We start from the raw sequence: 15,327 nt of genomic DNA on the forward strand, positions 1-15,327 counted from the left end.
TTTGACTATATGCTTTGAGGGCATGGAGATTCATCCAATTAGTAAGATGAAACAGCCACCAGCAAATGTTTCCCAGATGTTGCTCCTTTTTGCAGGGAGATACTTCCCCTTTCAATTGCCAATCTGTAGATTTTCTCCATAATTCGGAGCAGCTCCTTTCTTTCAGCAACGGGACATACTTAGCCAAGACTACTGATCTTAGTAATGATAATGGACACTGAGAGAAAGGACAATAAATGAAACATTTCATTTGAAAATAATTCATTTCTATAATTAATGCACAATGATGCTGATAACTGATTTATTTAGCAAGATAAGATCTAACCTTGGATTATTTTAACCATATACTATATTAATTTCAGCAACTATATATTTGAAAAATCAATATTCATGGACCTTCTCTCCTTTGTGGCAAGAGTGCCTTTAATATCTTCACCATCTTCTGTCTGAAAAGCAATCTCATCTCAGAACCAAACAATACTTCTATATATTGGAAGGACAACTGTTTGGATGACATCATGAGTTCTTTTACCTGGCTGTTCCCAAATTTTATTAACTGAAGACCAAGAAGCTGGGACAAGAAACCTAGCCTGCTTATTACAGCCCTGTACAGACCAGACAGTAAATAAACTCTGAAGAAAAGACCACCTTGAATTCAAAAATAATGATCTCAAAATTTCCTAAAAAATAAACACATAAATAACAGCATTAAAGCAATAAATCATGTACTTCATACCAGGCTGTCCCACAGGACTGGTGAACCATGTAGACAAAAATGGCAGGCCAGACATCCTCATACGGACTGATATCAAAGTGGTATCTAAGAAGAAAGTTTCAGCTTAGTAAGGACAAACACCTTTTCATTCTTACTAAAAGCAAGTGAAAACAACTAGGTAACGTATATCCAACAGCATTCACTTGTTTCTGAATATACACAGAAATCTGACTTTACAGGTTATATTTTCCAGCAATGTAAGCTAATATATTTCCGCTAAGATCAATGGAACTATGATCATAGAATCATAGAATCATTTAGGTTGGAAAAGACCCTTAAGATCATTGAGTCCAACCGTTAGCCTTTGGTTAGCCTTTGGCTTTGTTTAATTAATAGAAACATAAATCTTTATTTAAGAATCCATTGCTTAAGTAACATACAAAAATCTTTGTTCTACAGGGATGATGAGAGCTTTACAGACACTCCTAAAATATTCCAGACTTTCCTCCCAGGAACTGTAAATATGGTGTCTGTAATAATATATTTACTAGCTTTTTTTTCAATAATTTCTGTCACAAATTCGGTGAGACTCGCTCTAATTTTGATAGAGGAAAAAATCAACTTTTACTGGCTAATAGAAATTAAGCCCAAACTTCAAAAATCAAACACTTTGTACTGCATTTTTTATGTTTCAATAGCTGAGGACTTCTCCTGTCTCCTGATATCAACATTTAGGCCTAATATTAGGGACCCACTCAGCAGAACTGTTTGTCCTTCGATTATTAATTACCTGCTGTGCTGCAAGTCTTCTATTTACTTTCCATTGAACCCAGCTAAATGCTTGCACGTACGTGGCACACTGAACAGCAGAGCAGGTACAAGAGAGCTGAAGGTAGCTGAATTGCTTGGAAAATGGTTAAATTTATTCAGATTGCTCAAACTAAAGGCTGTTAATATAATTTAGAATGAAACCTGTCATCTTTGCAAGTAAAAGTCATTTTTGCTGAGGAGGTAGGTTATATAATACCATCTAACAAAGCACAAGAAATTGTACTGCAAAGAGTAAGCTTCTATTAGGGTGTAATCCTGCAAGCTGCTAATACTCTGGTGTTCAAGCAAATCACTTCAGCATATGATGAACTTTAACTGTAAGCAGTCCCTGTTAAGCATATGCTTGCAGGCTTTGCTCGCTCACAGCTACAATGCTCAGCACCTGACAGGAGTGAGCGAGCTCTGGGGATTAGGTTTACCAAGACAACTTAGATTTTGTGACTCAATATCAGAGAGTTCTGATTTTAGGCACCTGGTCACTATGGTAGAATTTGTTGTTCTGGGCCAGAAACAGTGAATAAAACATGAGATGACTCCCAGTGTTAGCATTGAGTGGGGACTGACTGATAAAATACAGATAGAAGTACATCTTCAGCACACAGCAGATCCTTGAGAGCTGAAAGTAACTGAATTATTTCAGAGAAAGCTTAAGAGGCTGGATGGGAAGTCCTCCTGCAAATTTAGGCCACAACTCTAAACTCTAGCACCTGGGATTAATAACCCTGAATTATCTTCAGAAGTTTGGAGATCTGTATCCATTTTCCCCTCCTTCAAGAAGCACAAGCAGATGCACAAAACACACACACCAAAAAAAGCCCTCCAAAACCCAACCAAACCCCAATCCCCCTCACCTGCCAAACCCAAACGCAAAAAACACACAACCCAGAAAATCCCAGGAACAAGCTGAATCTTTTATTCTAAAACATATACAAGGGGATGAGATCATGCACTTGATCTTAACTACTGATGTTCCAGCTCAGCCTCCTCTCTGGCTTAGAGCTGTTGGTAACTTGGGACTATCAGAAAGAAAGCTCATCTCTACAATCCTTAGATACAAACTCATGCTTAAAGCAACTACTGTAGCTACCCATGCCTGAGGAAAATGCTACCTTTCTGAGTAGGTATTATTTTACATCTTTGATAGATAGATTTTGTTCACAGGTCATTAAGTATAACTAAGTATAAGAAAGCCAGAGATAAACCTCTATGGTTTTGGATAGTTCAATAATAAAAGTGCTTCCTACAAAACCTTCCACTACACCTAGGAAAAAAAAAAACCCATATTTTTCACAGACTGGTACAAGATACAACTGTTGCTATATGAGAAAAATACTTACAGTTCAATTTCTTTATAAATATGTGGAGGCAGTGTACAGTGCATGAGGTTTTGCCACTCTTCTGCTGTACAAACACTGTGGTAGGATAGCTTCTCCATCGTTACACGGTAAATACACTCTGAATGGCGAATTCTGTGGTACATCTGAAAAAGGGAAGTCATTCATTAATGTGAAATTTTAATAAAGGAAAAAATATTTCTTTTCTGTATTCAACCCCTTATTCTTAAAATAACATCTGCAAAAACATTAGTGCTTTTGACTGCTCAACTTCACACATTAGAAAAGCGACAGATTATTTGAGATTCAGTAGTTCTGGAAAACTGGGCCTTCTATCGCATCATTCTGCATCTACTCACTCGGGTAAACATCTAAGGCTCGGCTGATTTTTCACTGCGTCTGAGCTCTCCCAAGAAAAAGAATCAAAGTTCAGGAGTTAGAAACAGAGCTCATTCCCTTGCAATATGATAACAGAAAGAAAACTGATAACAGGGCACAATTCATATTTTGTGCCACTGCATGAATTCCGCTATTAATTGGTACAAATAACTGCTACCTACGCACAGTAAAAAGTACATGAGATGTTTATCATACCTACATTACTATGTAATAACTGTGAAAAATAAGCACAGTCAATTATTGAGAGGTTCAGACAGCTATTGGAGACATGGCATGGTTTGTAAACAAGTGAGGGCACAACAATTTTGCTGGTAAAGATAATCCTCTGGAGCAGTATGCCCTGAATGGTAACATTCACCATCTAAAAAGAGTGAACTCACAGACAACTGACAGATTGCATAGTCCCAAGTTTCATTTATACTCAGGCCTTTCTACTTGCCTTGAGTCATGTGGAACAAGTTTAAGTAACTGTTGGTAAAATTTGCTGCCCCAGTCTACCAACAGCATGATGTTGGTAAAATGGCTTAATGTAAATCACCAGGCTTAACTGGCATTGCATTGTATCTTAATTCCCATGCATATGATACATTTCTTCTACATTGCATTTTTATTGCATTTATTGCATTTTTATACTTATATAGTAATGATCATTAAATTGCTTATGCTTCCTACAGGAACAGTAGTTTTTGTGATGATAAAGGGTTTGAAAACAAAAATAGCTATCCACTCTTATCTAGAAGCATGCATAATTATGAGTATATAGCATAGCATATAAATGTATAAATCGATATCTTTGAATATTAAGCATATGGAATCGAGAGAATAGATAACATCTGCATCCCCCAGGTATATTTGTAAAACACGTGATCTGAATTTATAAAAGTAAATAAGAATCATACTTTCTAAAGGAAAAGAGAAGACAGATATCGTTCACATTTCAGACCTTGCTCTCTCAGTTTAGCTATGCGAAATTGATGTATCGAGAGTACAATTATTTCAGAAAGCATCAAATAAATCCCTATCATCCTCTTAAAATACAATTGTTCAGCAAAGAATTCAATGATTCCTGTTTCCTTGTTAATTCAATGAAACAGACTTATGAATCACTTTAATAATCTGGAACATCAAAATCCTTAAGTAGGATTCTAAGTCTTCCCATTATAACCAACAGCTTACAAAACTGTAAATAAAACTTACATTAGCACAGTGTAAGGCTAAAGCACAAAAGACTGCAAACATTTTAAAGTTGTTCTCATCAGTTTTAGAGAAGGCACTTCCACTTATTTTGTTCACCATCTGCACAACACCTATTACACTTCCTCGGCTTACAATAGGCATGCACAGGATATTTCTGGTTGTGTAGCCTGTGTAGAGGTCTACTTCTCTGGAGAGCCAGAAAAGAGAAATGAAAAAAAGAAAAGAGTTAAAATTATTAATTAATATCTATTCCTTGATTCTCAGAAATGTTGATGTACAACATACTAAATAGTTTTAAAGTAGATATAATTAGTACCTGCAAGAAGTTCACCTCCAAAGCTCTCAAATATTTCCATCTACTGTGTCATATTTAGAAAGAACTTTTTAATCCTTTAATCTCCATTTGCAAGACAAAGAATTAATACTTCTTCAAATGCACAGTCAACTTATTCATGAAATTAAAGAATACATTCAGGTACTTAGGCACGCTATTTGTTAGTGAACTTTTTTTTTCTCCTCTGAAACTAATCAGATTGCAGGGAGGCTAATAAAGAAAATCAGCAACAGTCTACCTAACCAGGCAGAGTTCCATAACAGAAAAAATAACTAATTTTTTCTCCATTATATTTATATTTGATAAAAAGAATACTTTTTATTTGTATCTTAAAAATATCTCCTACGGCTAAAGCATTTAAATAGATATCTATAGTTGTCTCTTCATCAGAGGATCACAGCTCCATGAATGCATCCTAGTATGAAATTTAAGTAGTAAATTTAAGTAAAAGGTTTGGTGAGCTATCTTCCCCTCCCATGAATAACAGCCTACCTGTTAAAGCGTGGATCTGCATAGGCATCAGGAATGTTAAGGACTTCTCCTGTTCTTGCCACTTGACCAGCTATTCCCTTTTCTATAGAAAATCTGCAGAAAATAAAAATGTGTGTTAGACACAATACGAGCTACCTGGAAAAACATTTTTCCAGTGGAGTCTGTCTTGGGCACGGTAATGGATATTTGTTCCCAACCAGCGTCATTTTGATGCTTTCAGGAGAAAAATCTTACAAGACAACAACTAGTAGTAAATAATAAAATAAAAAAGCACATACTAATACATACTTTCTGAAAATATTTTATATAACTACACAGTTTAATACAAAAGATGCCATAATATGACCATTTTAGCAACAAAAATTCAAAGTCTTCAATAACCCTGGGGGTATGCCTAATAAACATGACATTTGTACAGAACCTGAGACTTGTGTTTACTTTTACAAGCTATTGATTTTATCACCGCTTTTACATATTCATTGTTTCTTTAGACACATCATAGGCAATATGGAGCTTGTTTCTTCAAAGGGGGCAGGTGGATTTGGTAAAATAAACTGGAAAAAGACCAGTGGAAATTTCAAAGCTAAACTTTATATGCGTTTGCCATGTACACTTCAGAATAACTAGCTTGTTTCATCTCATGACATGCAAACAATGCCATAGTACTAACTGCATCCCTTAATCACCACAAGAAAGTTAAACACAACAAATATATTCTGGAGTTGAACCAGAAAAATCTACAAGTCTGTCTTGCGAGGAAATAATTTTCAATTCTTTGACATAAAACAGTTATGACATACAAGCACAAAAAATTTGTGGAGAAAAATAAGTAGAAAGAATCACGTGTGGAACACTTTCAAATCTAAATGTACTCAGGTAGCATCCTGCCCCCCCTGAAGTTAGCGACAAAGCTGACAGGATTTCACCCTGCACACCTGATTTTAAGTTATTTTCTTCTGCTGCTTCTTATGATATGCACCTCACACCAACTTAAGGCTCCTTCCTGATGACTGACTGACTCAGTGTCACTTTCTTACAGATATTTAAGTTGTACTCCTCTTTCAGCATACAGCACCTGTGAAATGGCTCACACCCTTCCACTCAGAGTCAACATTTCAATAATTTTCATACAGAAAAGACAGAAAGATATAAGCAAGAAAAACAATTATCAAGAAGGAGTATGAAAGTGTTTGTTAAAGCAGGCCACCTTCTTTAATTTACACCACCTCCTTGCTTGTCAGTATGTAAATTGCACCAATTTTGACTCCTTCCACTCTCACTCGCACAATGTAGTAAGTGGGAGTAAGTTTGTCTAAAGGAGTCTAAGTGAAGACATGAATCACATCTCATATAGGCCCAGAACTTTAAAAGTATAAGGAGGAAATGAAAAAAATTCTGAGAAAATCTATGCTGAGTATTTTAACAAAATTTTAGTGCAAGATATGTAGTCATACATTACTTTATTTTTAAGAAGCTGCAGGTTTAAAATCTGTGTGTCTTTGACAATCTCAATCTGTATCTATTAAGGATTCATAATTTTTTAAAAGTGAAAAATGTTATATTTACTTTGTTGTTTTGCCTCTTTCAATAAAAAGATGTGCATATGTGTAAAAATTATGTACTTGTGACACGAAGCAGAAATACACATCAATTCTAGGCAGAGAATCCTATGTATTCATTACAAGCCCATATATATTTTCCAATTCACCACTTCAAGCATACTTCAGAATTAACAATTATTTAAAAGTTTGAAAATACTCTAAATTCACATGAGAAAAAGTAAAACTAAATTACTGGACTTGAAATCTTCAAAACCAATGACCAGTCCATACTAGATTCTACATATGCCTAATCCATCCATAAGAAGTACAAATTGTGATTTCCTTGCTTTGGATGTGCTTGAATGGCACAAATTTCAATTCCTCTTGGGAACCCTCTTGGGAAAAAAAGTCCCACACTGGCAGACTATGGATTAGGTGCACCTTTACCTGCACCTTTACCTACCTCAGAACACCACTGTTTTTTTCCCAACATGATTTCCAAAAGGACCGCCTCCGGAAGACGGCATTTCCAGGAGTGACGTTATAGCTTCAGAGACGTTGTTTCGATGGCACTGCAATGTCATTCCCAGAAGTACTACCTTCTGGAGGCGGGTCCTGGTGGGAATGATATCACAGTATGACAAGTATTGTCAGGGTACCTGCAGATAGGCACAGAGACTGGGTAATAAAATGCCTGCACATCCGTAGTTGTAATGAAACTGCATTCTTCTGGTAGCTACTCTTACCTTATTTCTTTGGTCTTCTTGAAGACAGGTTTCCCATCATTTTCTTCTCCAATATCAAAAAGGTCTGAATACAGCTCCTTATTTTTGTGGTCAACCTGGAAGAGTGCACACCTATCTGCATTCACCAGGTTTTTTGCATATATCTATAGACAAAAAGCAAAACTAGAGTTAACGGTCATGAGTTAGATTATCTTCAGTCATTTATCTGATAAAAACGTAAGTCCATAGAAGATAAAAGTTTTGAGAAATTATTAAGTATGAAAACCTGTTTGAAGGAGCATCCACCTTCACAGCAATCTTTTAGGATATAATTCAAAATGAAAGTGTGTCTTTTATTCCATATTTTTTTGTAAATTAGAGTGTTCTTCTCTTTGAGAAATGCGGGAATATCCTTAGAGGCTTGAATGTTTGCTAAAAGAAAAAAGGCTTTCCTATTACACTGTTTTTCAAGTACAAGGAATGCTTTTCAAAATGGTACCTTTCCTCCCTCTATGTTTAGATATTATTCACCTTTATTTGATTTTAAATAGATAGGATATAGCAAGACCTAAGACCACTTTTGGCTTTTTGTCTTTACCTTTAATGAAAATATATTGGTATTGAATATCCAACAAACACAGACATAACAGAGAGGCTAGTGTTTGTTTCTAAAAAAGCTAAATGTGCCTGTAATACATAACAATGAACAAATAGGGAAGATTAGAAGTGTCATTATGGATTGCCCTGTGCAGCGGTATAGGAAATGGCTGCACTCTCCTGATGCTAGGGACAGTTCTTGCACAAAAGCTGAGAATTAGTAGTTCTACATGAACTAACCAAAGCCCACAAGGTACCACCCATAGTCAAGGAAGTACCACAATACAGCAATAGACTTGCATGGTCTCTATCATACTTTGAACTAGCTAGTTTTATCTTAGCACAACTAACTGCCAGCCAGCGCTGTCTGTCAGAACAGAATCTTGTCCCGGGAACACAGCAGCTCTTTACTGAAATGTTTCTCAGGCATATGATGGACTTTCTGAGAACAAGAGGAAAGAGTCAACCAAAGTCGAACAAGGATCACTGTGTTAACTTAAGATGCCGTATAGTCAGGTTCAAGAACCTGCTCCATCCAATTCAGATAGGACTCCTTTGTTTCTTATCTGCTGAGAAAGTATAGTAACTGTGTGGTAGAGCATGATCTGATGTGGATCTAACTCAACTTTTAAAAATTGTATATAATAGCTATCTAGTCATTCAGCCACAGAAAGAGGCTGACTACATCTTGGTGTGCAATGCATGCAGGTGGCATGTCTTAAGAATTCTCAAGACTTCATATGAATGAATTAACCATCCCCTTCTCTCTTGTCTTTCAAAAATAAAAACAAAAACCTAAAATATTTCATTTCATATTAGTGCAAATAGACAAATGTTAGATCTTGGCAGAAAAAACCTATGAGACAATAAATCATTACTTGGGAGACTCTAATCCCGCGCCATACAAGCTGTGTAACGGGAACTGCACAGAAACCATCTAGATCAACTCTACAAAACTTGAAGGGCCCTCCCGTACCAATAGAATCTGTGGCTGGAAAGAATCTATTGCTTTCTACTCCATTTGTTCCATCAGAGCAGTAGAAAGTCAGGGAGACCGCCAGCTGAGAGGTAACTTTTGTGAAATATTTTCCACTTAGAGCACTAAGAAGTTTAAAGATCTCGACCACTCACACCATTTATTCCAAACAGAGTGAATATACACTGTGCCAAAAAGGACAAGGGGTCCAGTAAATGCTTCTCTACACCTATTCAGAAACTGTATCAGATTTCTTTATAAAATCAACAGCACAGTGTTGATCTTATACAATTAAACTCTTGTGTTCTAATGCACGTGACTCAAGAATTTACCTTAGTCACGACTCATGCTTTTCAAAAATAACTGCTTAAACACTACTAATTGAGAGAAACAGTTAATGGGATGAGAAAGTCTTACTTCTCTAAAGCCCTAGCTCAAATCCAGGCCAGTGGTTGAAGGCGAATATCAGTACAAAAGGTATGCTTTGCATTGTCAATAGGGAGGCCAGGGACCACCTTTTGGGTAGGCTGCTTGCAACTACTCAAGCATATTAGTAAGAAAATTTGCAAGGCAACTTGAACTTCTGCTTCCCCTCCTTGCATCTATATTCAAAAACACCCTTATACCACTAACTTCTAGCAAAGAATGCTAAAATCCCTGTACTTTTGTCTTTATTATTACAGGAACAAATCAAACTTTAAGCGCAATCACCAAGGGGTGAAGTAGTGAGGTGAAATTGAGTTCCACTCTTTTCTCACTGTGGGACACAGAATAAACCACATAACGATAAAATCACACTCCCATAAAATGGCAATAAATGCGCAAACAAGTAATTAATTGGCCCACAAAACAGCCAACTGCCTCAGCTTACAAAGAAAGCTGAGTATGAAACATCTACGCAGGTTAAAATGCAGAATCATGATGTAGCCAAGTGTTGGAAAGGAAGATGAAAGAGTAAGCCTATTTTACTGCCAATTGCATTTTCCACCAGACCTCTATTCATAGGGAAGAACAGGGAAGAATATCAATATTTGTTCTCAATGCCATATGTTATGTTACACCAGTTCTTTTAAATGTTAAGCTATTTTTAAGCAGTTCATTTAAATTGGAAAAGTCAATGTTCAGAAATGTGTCCTATGTGCAGAATTCTTGACTGTGTACTAACCAGAATAAGACAAACACTGCAGAATATTTTCCATTACTAATTCAAGTTTCTAAATAAAACCACTTGTTTGCATTCTAAGTTTGTTGTCTTTGAATAGTCTAGCTAAGAATATTACTTTGAAGATTGGAGCCAGTATCGGAGTACTGTTGGAGAGTAATTTTTTGAATATGAAAATTGAAACAATAGTATCACAGACCTGATTTAAGATTTACATTCAGGAAAAAGAACTGCAGTATGCAATGAATGTGCCTGAAGGTAAAAGGCATAATTCATATATCAAACACTCAAAATGTGATACGAACAACCAGTCCATATGTATCTGTCAACACTATTCAGGAAGTAATTCTGAATTCAAAATTGCTTCAGAAAATTATAATCTGTCTGAACTGTACTTTAAATCATTGATTAGTTATTTCAATGTACTTGGCTTTAGTGGTTTTTATAAAACATTGACTGACTCTGTCACTGTAGTTATGGGTGTAAATACTTTTGCAAAGCAATAGGGATGTTGTGTCTTGCACATCTCATTCAGCGACTGAACAAATACTCTAGGAGTAATGTTTGACCTCTAGTCCTTCCTACAGACAAGAACTTCTTCAGGAGTGTTTTGCAGCATGTAGCAAATTGAATTTAGGAAAAAGGAATCAATACAACAAGCTGAAATAAAAAGAAAAACAGAAGCCTTTCTGTTACAATTTTCAAATCTTCTCTAAAACACAATAGTAACTATTTAGTTCAGTCACATTTCATCACTTATCAAAGCTGTGAAACAAAGTTGTTGCGACAATGAAAAATCAAGCTGACCTTTGCCACCTTCTTCCATATTGAGATGTTAATACTGTTTGTATTATGAGTCCATTATAGACACTCATCTATTTCAATGATGTAATGTCTTACTTCAAGGAAAGGAGAATGAAGGACTTTAATAACTAAGACTAATAAACTTAGAAGTGAAAAAGACAACTTACCATTATATGTTCAAGTAGAGAATCTATTGCAACTATATTATCAAAATACGTTCTGCAGAGAAAGAGAAGTCAGTAAATATTGGCATTTAGTCAAACACTTCTCAAAAGGCTGTCATGGGCTCTTGTTTCATAGCCACTTAACAGTGGAGCCCAAATAGGTGAGGACAAACCTTTGCACCTTCAAAATCACTGACTGGCTTGCTATAGCACAAGGGAATTGAGAAATGGTCCTAGCTCTGTTCCTTTAAGACATTATTTTAAAATGACAGAATTGTAGAATATTCTCTATAATCTGTAGAATTTTCTCTGTAGAAAAGAAAAAGACTACCAAACATTGCCTACCATGGATTGAATAGGCCCCTGCTGAGCAACACCAAGAATGTATCCAAATGCTTTGGCACCCTTTACACACTGAAAATTTTAGAAGGAGAAGTAAAAAGGAAAAGAAAAGCAATCCAAAAGATTTAAAAAAAAAAAAAATTTCTTCCATTGCTGATATATATTATGTCCCTGCTTTCAAAACACCTCATTAGTTTTATGCATAGAGGGCCACGTACTGAGAACTAATGAAAACTATGTATTGTAGCTAAATTCACGTCGTATTATCCAACTCTTAACACTATTTAAAAGGCAACTATTTATAAAACTCTTAATGAGTCTTCTCTATCAACTCAGGTGTAGCATGTTGAAGTTGCAGAAAAAAGACTCATCTTGTGACTTTAAAAAAAAAGGTATCTCAGTTTCACAGCAAAGTGGTAGCTGTCCAAGGACAGTCAAGAACGTTGAAAGATAAAGGTCAAACTTATTAGTAAAAGAAGTCTAAATCTTCCACATGCCAAGTCTTAATAACCCTCAGATTACAATGTTCCCAGCAGACAGAAAGACATTGTCCCATGGCCTTGAACATATATACAGCTCCATTCTGTTTGGTTCTAGTGGAAAGGAAATATATAATACACTAGTCCTACATTGTCAGGGACATGAAGAGGTGGAGCCCTGCATACTATGCCCTTTCTAAAATGTTACAGAACATGTCCCAGTGACATTGCACGCGAACAATTTCCTCACTGAACAGGAAACCCTCTTTCCATGTAAGAAAAGGTACAGACCATTTCTAAGAGGAAACTAATTACTTTCTTGCTAGTGCAAGTCTCTACCTACATGAAGTTCATAAAGTTGTTATTAAATGATATCCCAATTTTGTGGCTCAAAACATAGAGTTTCGTTTTTGTTAAAACTAAACAATTCTAGCAATTGATAATGCTGTATGAGATGTATTTTCGTATAGAAATACATATTAAATATTTGCAGTATTTATTGTAATTTTTATTTTAAAACTTTAAAATAATTACAAAGTTCTTTAAAACAATCTCGGTACTATGTACCAAGAGTAAATTGCCAGCCCATAAATTTGGGTGGATGAATCCAGAGTTCTCTGGTAAACTAGCTCAGTACAGACGTTAGCAACATAAAAGCACTCTGGAAAGGAACACAATGGTGCAAGACACTGCAGCAAGTGGGTACCTCTGGCAAGGGAATGATGAGCATGCCCTTTAGGAGGCACACTCTGAACCTAAGCTGAAATAAAAACCCAAGGTCATCCCTGAGGAAAAAAGCTAGGAAAAACATCTGGATACAACCAGTTTGCCCTCCTTGCAAGTGGTAGACTCCTCTCTGTGGTATATCACTCCCCATCCCAGCCAGGTGGACTGGCTGCCTGCATTCCTGAGCAATGACATCAGAATCTTGGATGGCCTCTAATCTCATCAGTTTGAGAATTGTTCATCGAGACCCACAGAAGTGTTTGTAACAGCAAAAATCTGAGACATCTCATTCTTCCACAGTCATCATTCCTTTGTGATGCACTTAGAAATTCTTCAACCAACTAGTTTGATAAAACACTGTTAAGCACCCCAGACTGTGATTTATCAAAAGTACAACTCTGGTTTGTCTTAATTGATTAGCTATCTCTACTATTTAAAGATGCTAATAGCAGCAACAAAGAAAAAGGGATGAAGGAAGAGCAGATCACCTAAGACACTAACTTGACTTTGCAAGTCTAAGCCCAAGCTTTCATACTCTTACTGTGTTTTCAATTTTAATTTCTTCTCACAATAAATGCAAGATTAAAGAAAACATACTACTTGCAGTTACAGTCTTTGAAAATGAAAACAGAGCCTCCAGAAAATGCAGGGGAAGAACAATCGTGTGGCAGCCCTGATTCTTCAAGGATATATCCCTGAAGTGCATATACTTATGCATGTGTGTGTGTGTATACATACATGTCAAAAAAAGGCGGGGGGGGGGGGGGAAGCTGAAGCAAGCTAACTAACTTTTCATAAAGTCCTTTCAAACTTTCTAAAATTGGCCATGACAGGAGATGGTAAGCCTGTTTGTCACTTCTCAAAAGAGGGTCATGTTTAACTCTGACAGAAGAGGGGAAAAAAGGCAAAAAACCCATGCAAAAGACTACAAGAGTAAACAAATTCTGTAAGGTATAATTGGATGTTACATTCTCTTCTGCACCACCACCAAAAAAAAAGTTTAATAGGTATACACCACTGTCTCCCACATCATTCGTTCTTGTCCCCGTGCTGAAGTTTGCCCACCCTCCGAGGTGTGCCTTTGCACCTGCTTGTGAGCTACAGTGTAAAACACAGGTAGATTGGAAGAGCCATGTTAGAAAAGCTTATCAACATAAATTGATGAGATTATAGTGCAAATAGCACTTACTTCGATACATCAAGCAAGAAGTCATTCAGTTCAGTCTGCTTGGCAAGGCCTCGGCACACCTGGAAGCACAGATCATGTTATCATTTGCTCCAGAAGAACACTGAAGTCAGAGGGAAACTGAAGTCACCCAGTCTACCCATTTAATTTGTATGAAAAAAATACCACTACTAGTATATACATATGTTACAGCACTGTATAAAATTAAAAGCTGGGTTTGTGTGCTGGGCTTCAATCTTAGCTATCCAGCTGCTGAGTTAAAACTGTCAAATGCAAGTAACATCTTTCTTAAGACTCTCTGAAAGATGTTGGTTGTTACACTTGTTCATGTGTAACAACCACAAAGGCTGCCACTGAATGTGGTTATGGAATCAACTTAATGACACCTCCTTATCCAGACCCTCAGCTCTTCTGAGAATGTCCAGTATTTTGTCTGCTTTCTTCCTTACCATACTTTTACCACTTTTTTCCAGGTTGCAAAATAGCATGTGGACACAGCTGAAGACTGACATCAGGCAAGTTTACGTAAGCTAAGTAGCAGATGATATATGCTCAACTTTGGGAGAAATCAGCATGAATATGAACACAAAAAATAGTATGCATACTACATTTTAGAAGCAAAGTGTTAGATGAAGCCAAGCTTTGAACTGTATTTTTACTTCACCTAACTGCATACTCTGTATCTAAAGTACAATTGTACACCTGTTTATTACTAGAGCAAGCACTGAGGTCAAAAAAAGAAAACAAGCCTCTACTGTTTGTACCTTTTACACAATAAAGTATCACTCAGAACTAGTAATATCTTTCATCTGTGCAATGCAGATATAAATAAATACACAAAGTAAGACAAACTACATCCACAAGCCTTACTCTTGCATATAATTAGGTAACTAGGTACCACTTCTTGATATACACTACTTCCTAAAGCTCAGTTGTGAGTCTGGTAGGTACGTCCCAATGCCAGATCAAAACTCTTGCATTCTTCTCATGCAAAGACTTGGGAAGGGCAAGCTTTCTGCTTAGTAGAAGGGAGAGAAATGAAAATGACAAATGGACAGGCTTAAACTAAACTTTCCATGTTTTGTTTTGTTAGACGAGAAAGACTTCCCAGTTAAAAAGGGAGTCATTGTTACAATGTAAAGCTACAACTGCATGCAATTGCAATTCTACTAGTGTACAATAGTCTACACCACCTAATTCTGCCTAAATATGCCAGGGTGAATGCCCATCCCAAAGAAAGTCAATGACTTCCAGCACCAAGGTATCAAATATTAGAGTCTAGAAAAGAAAATCAGGAAGCTTTGTGTGAGTCTTCTGCCAAGT

At 36.5% G+C, this 15,327-nt stretch overlaps 1 protein-coding gene across 2 annotated transcripts in view; it reads right to left on the minus strand.

Annotated features, from left to right (window-relative positions):
- The window catches only part of PDE10A (phosphodiesterase 10A), a 195,208-nt gene that overhangs the window by 28,440 nt on the left and 151,441 nt on the right, over positions 1-15,327 (minus strand). For both annotated transcript variants that reach the window (XM_075499111.1, XM_075499112.1), the window contains exons 9-15: positions 14,008-14,066; positions 11,275-11,326; positions 7,590-7,732; positions 5,303-5,395; positions 4,477-4,663; positions 2,884-3,026; positions 737-820 (exon numbers count right to left, since the gene is read on the minus strand). In XM_075499111.1, coding sequence (XP_075355226.1) covers positions 737-820; positions 2,884-3,026; positions 4,477-4,663; positions 5,303-5,395; positions 7,590-7,732; positions 11,275-11,326; positions 14,008-14,066 — 761 coding nt within the window. The remainder of the gene's footprint in view (positions 1-736; positions 821-2,883; positions 3,027-4,476; positions 4,664-5,302; positions 5,396-7,589; positions 7,733-11,274; positions 11,327-14,007; positions 14,067-15,327) is intronic.

This window comes from Mycteria americana, chromosome 3 (assembly GCF_035582795.1).
Source record: "Mycteria americana isolate JAX WOST 10 ecotype Jacksonville Zoo and Gardens chromosome 3, USCA_MyAme_1.0, whole genome shotgun sequence".
In the NCBI taxonomy this organism is placed as follows: Eukaryota; Metazoa; Chordata; class Aves; order Ciconiiformes; family Ciconiidae; genus Mycteria; species Mycteria americana.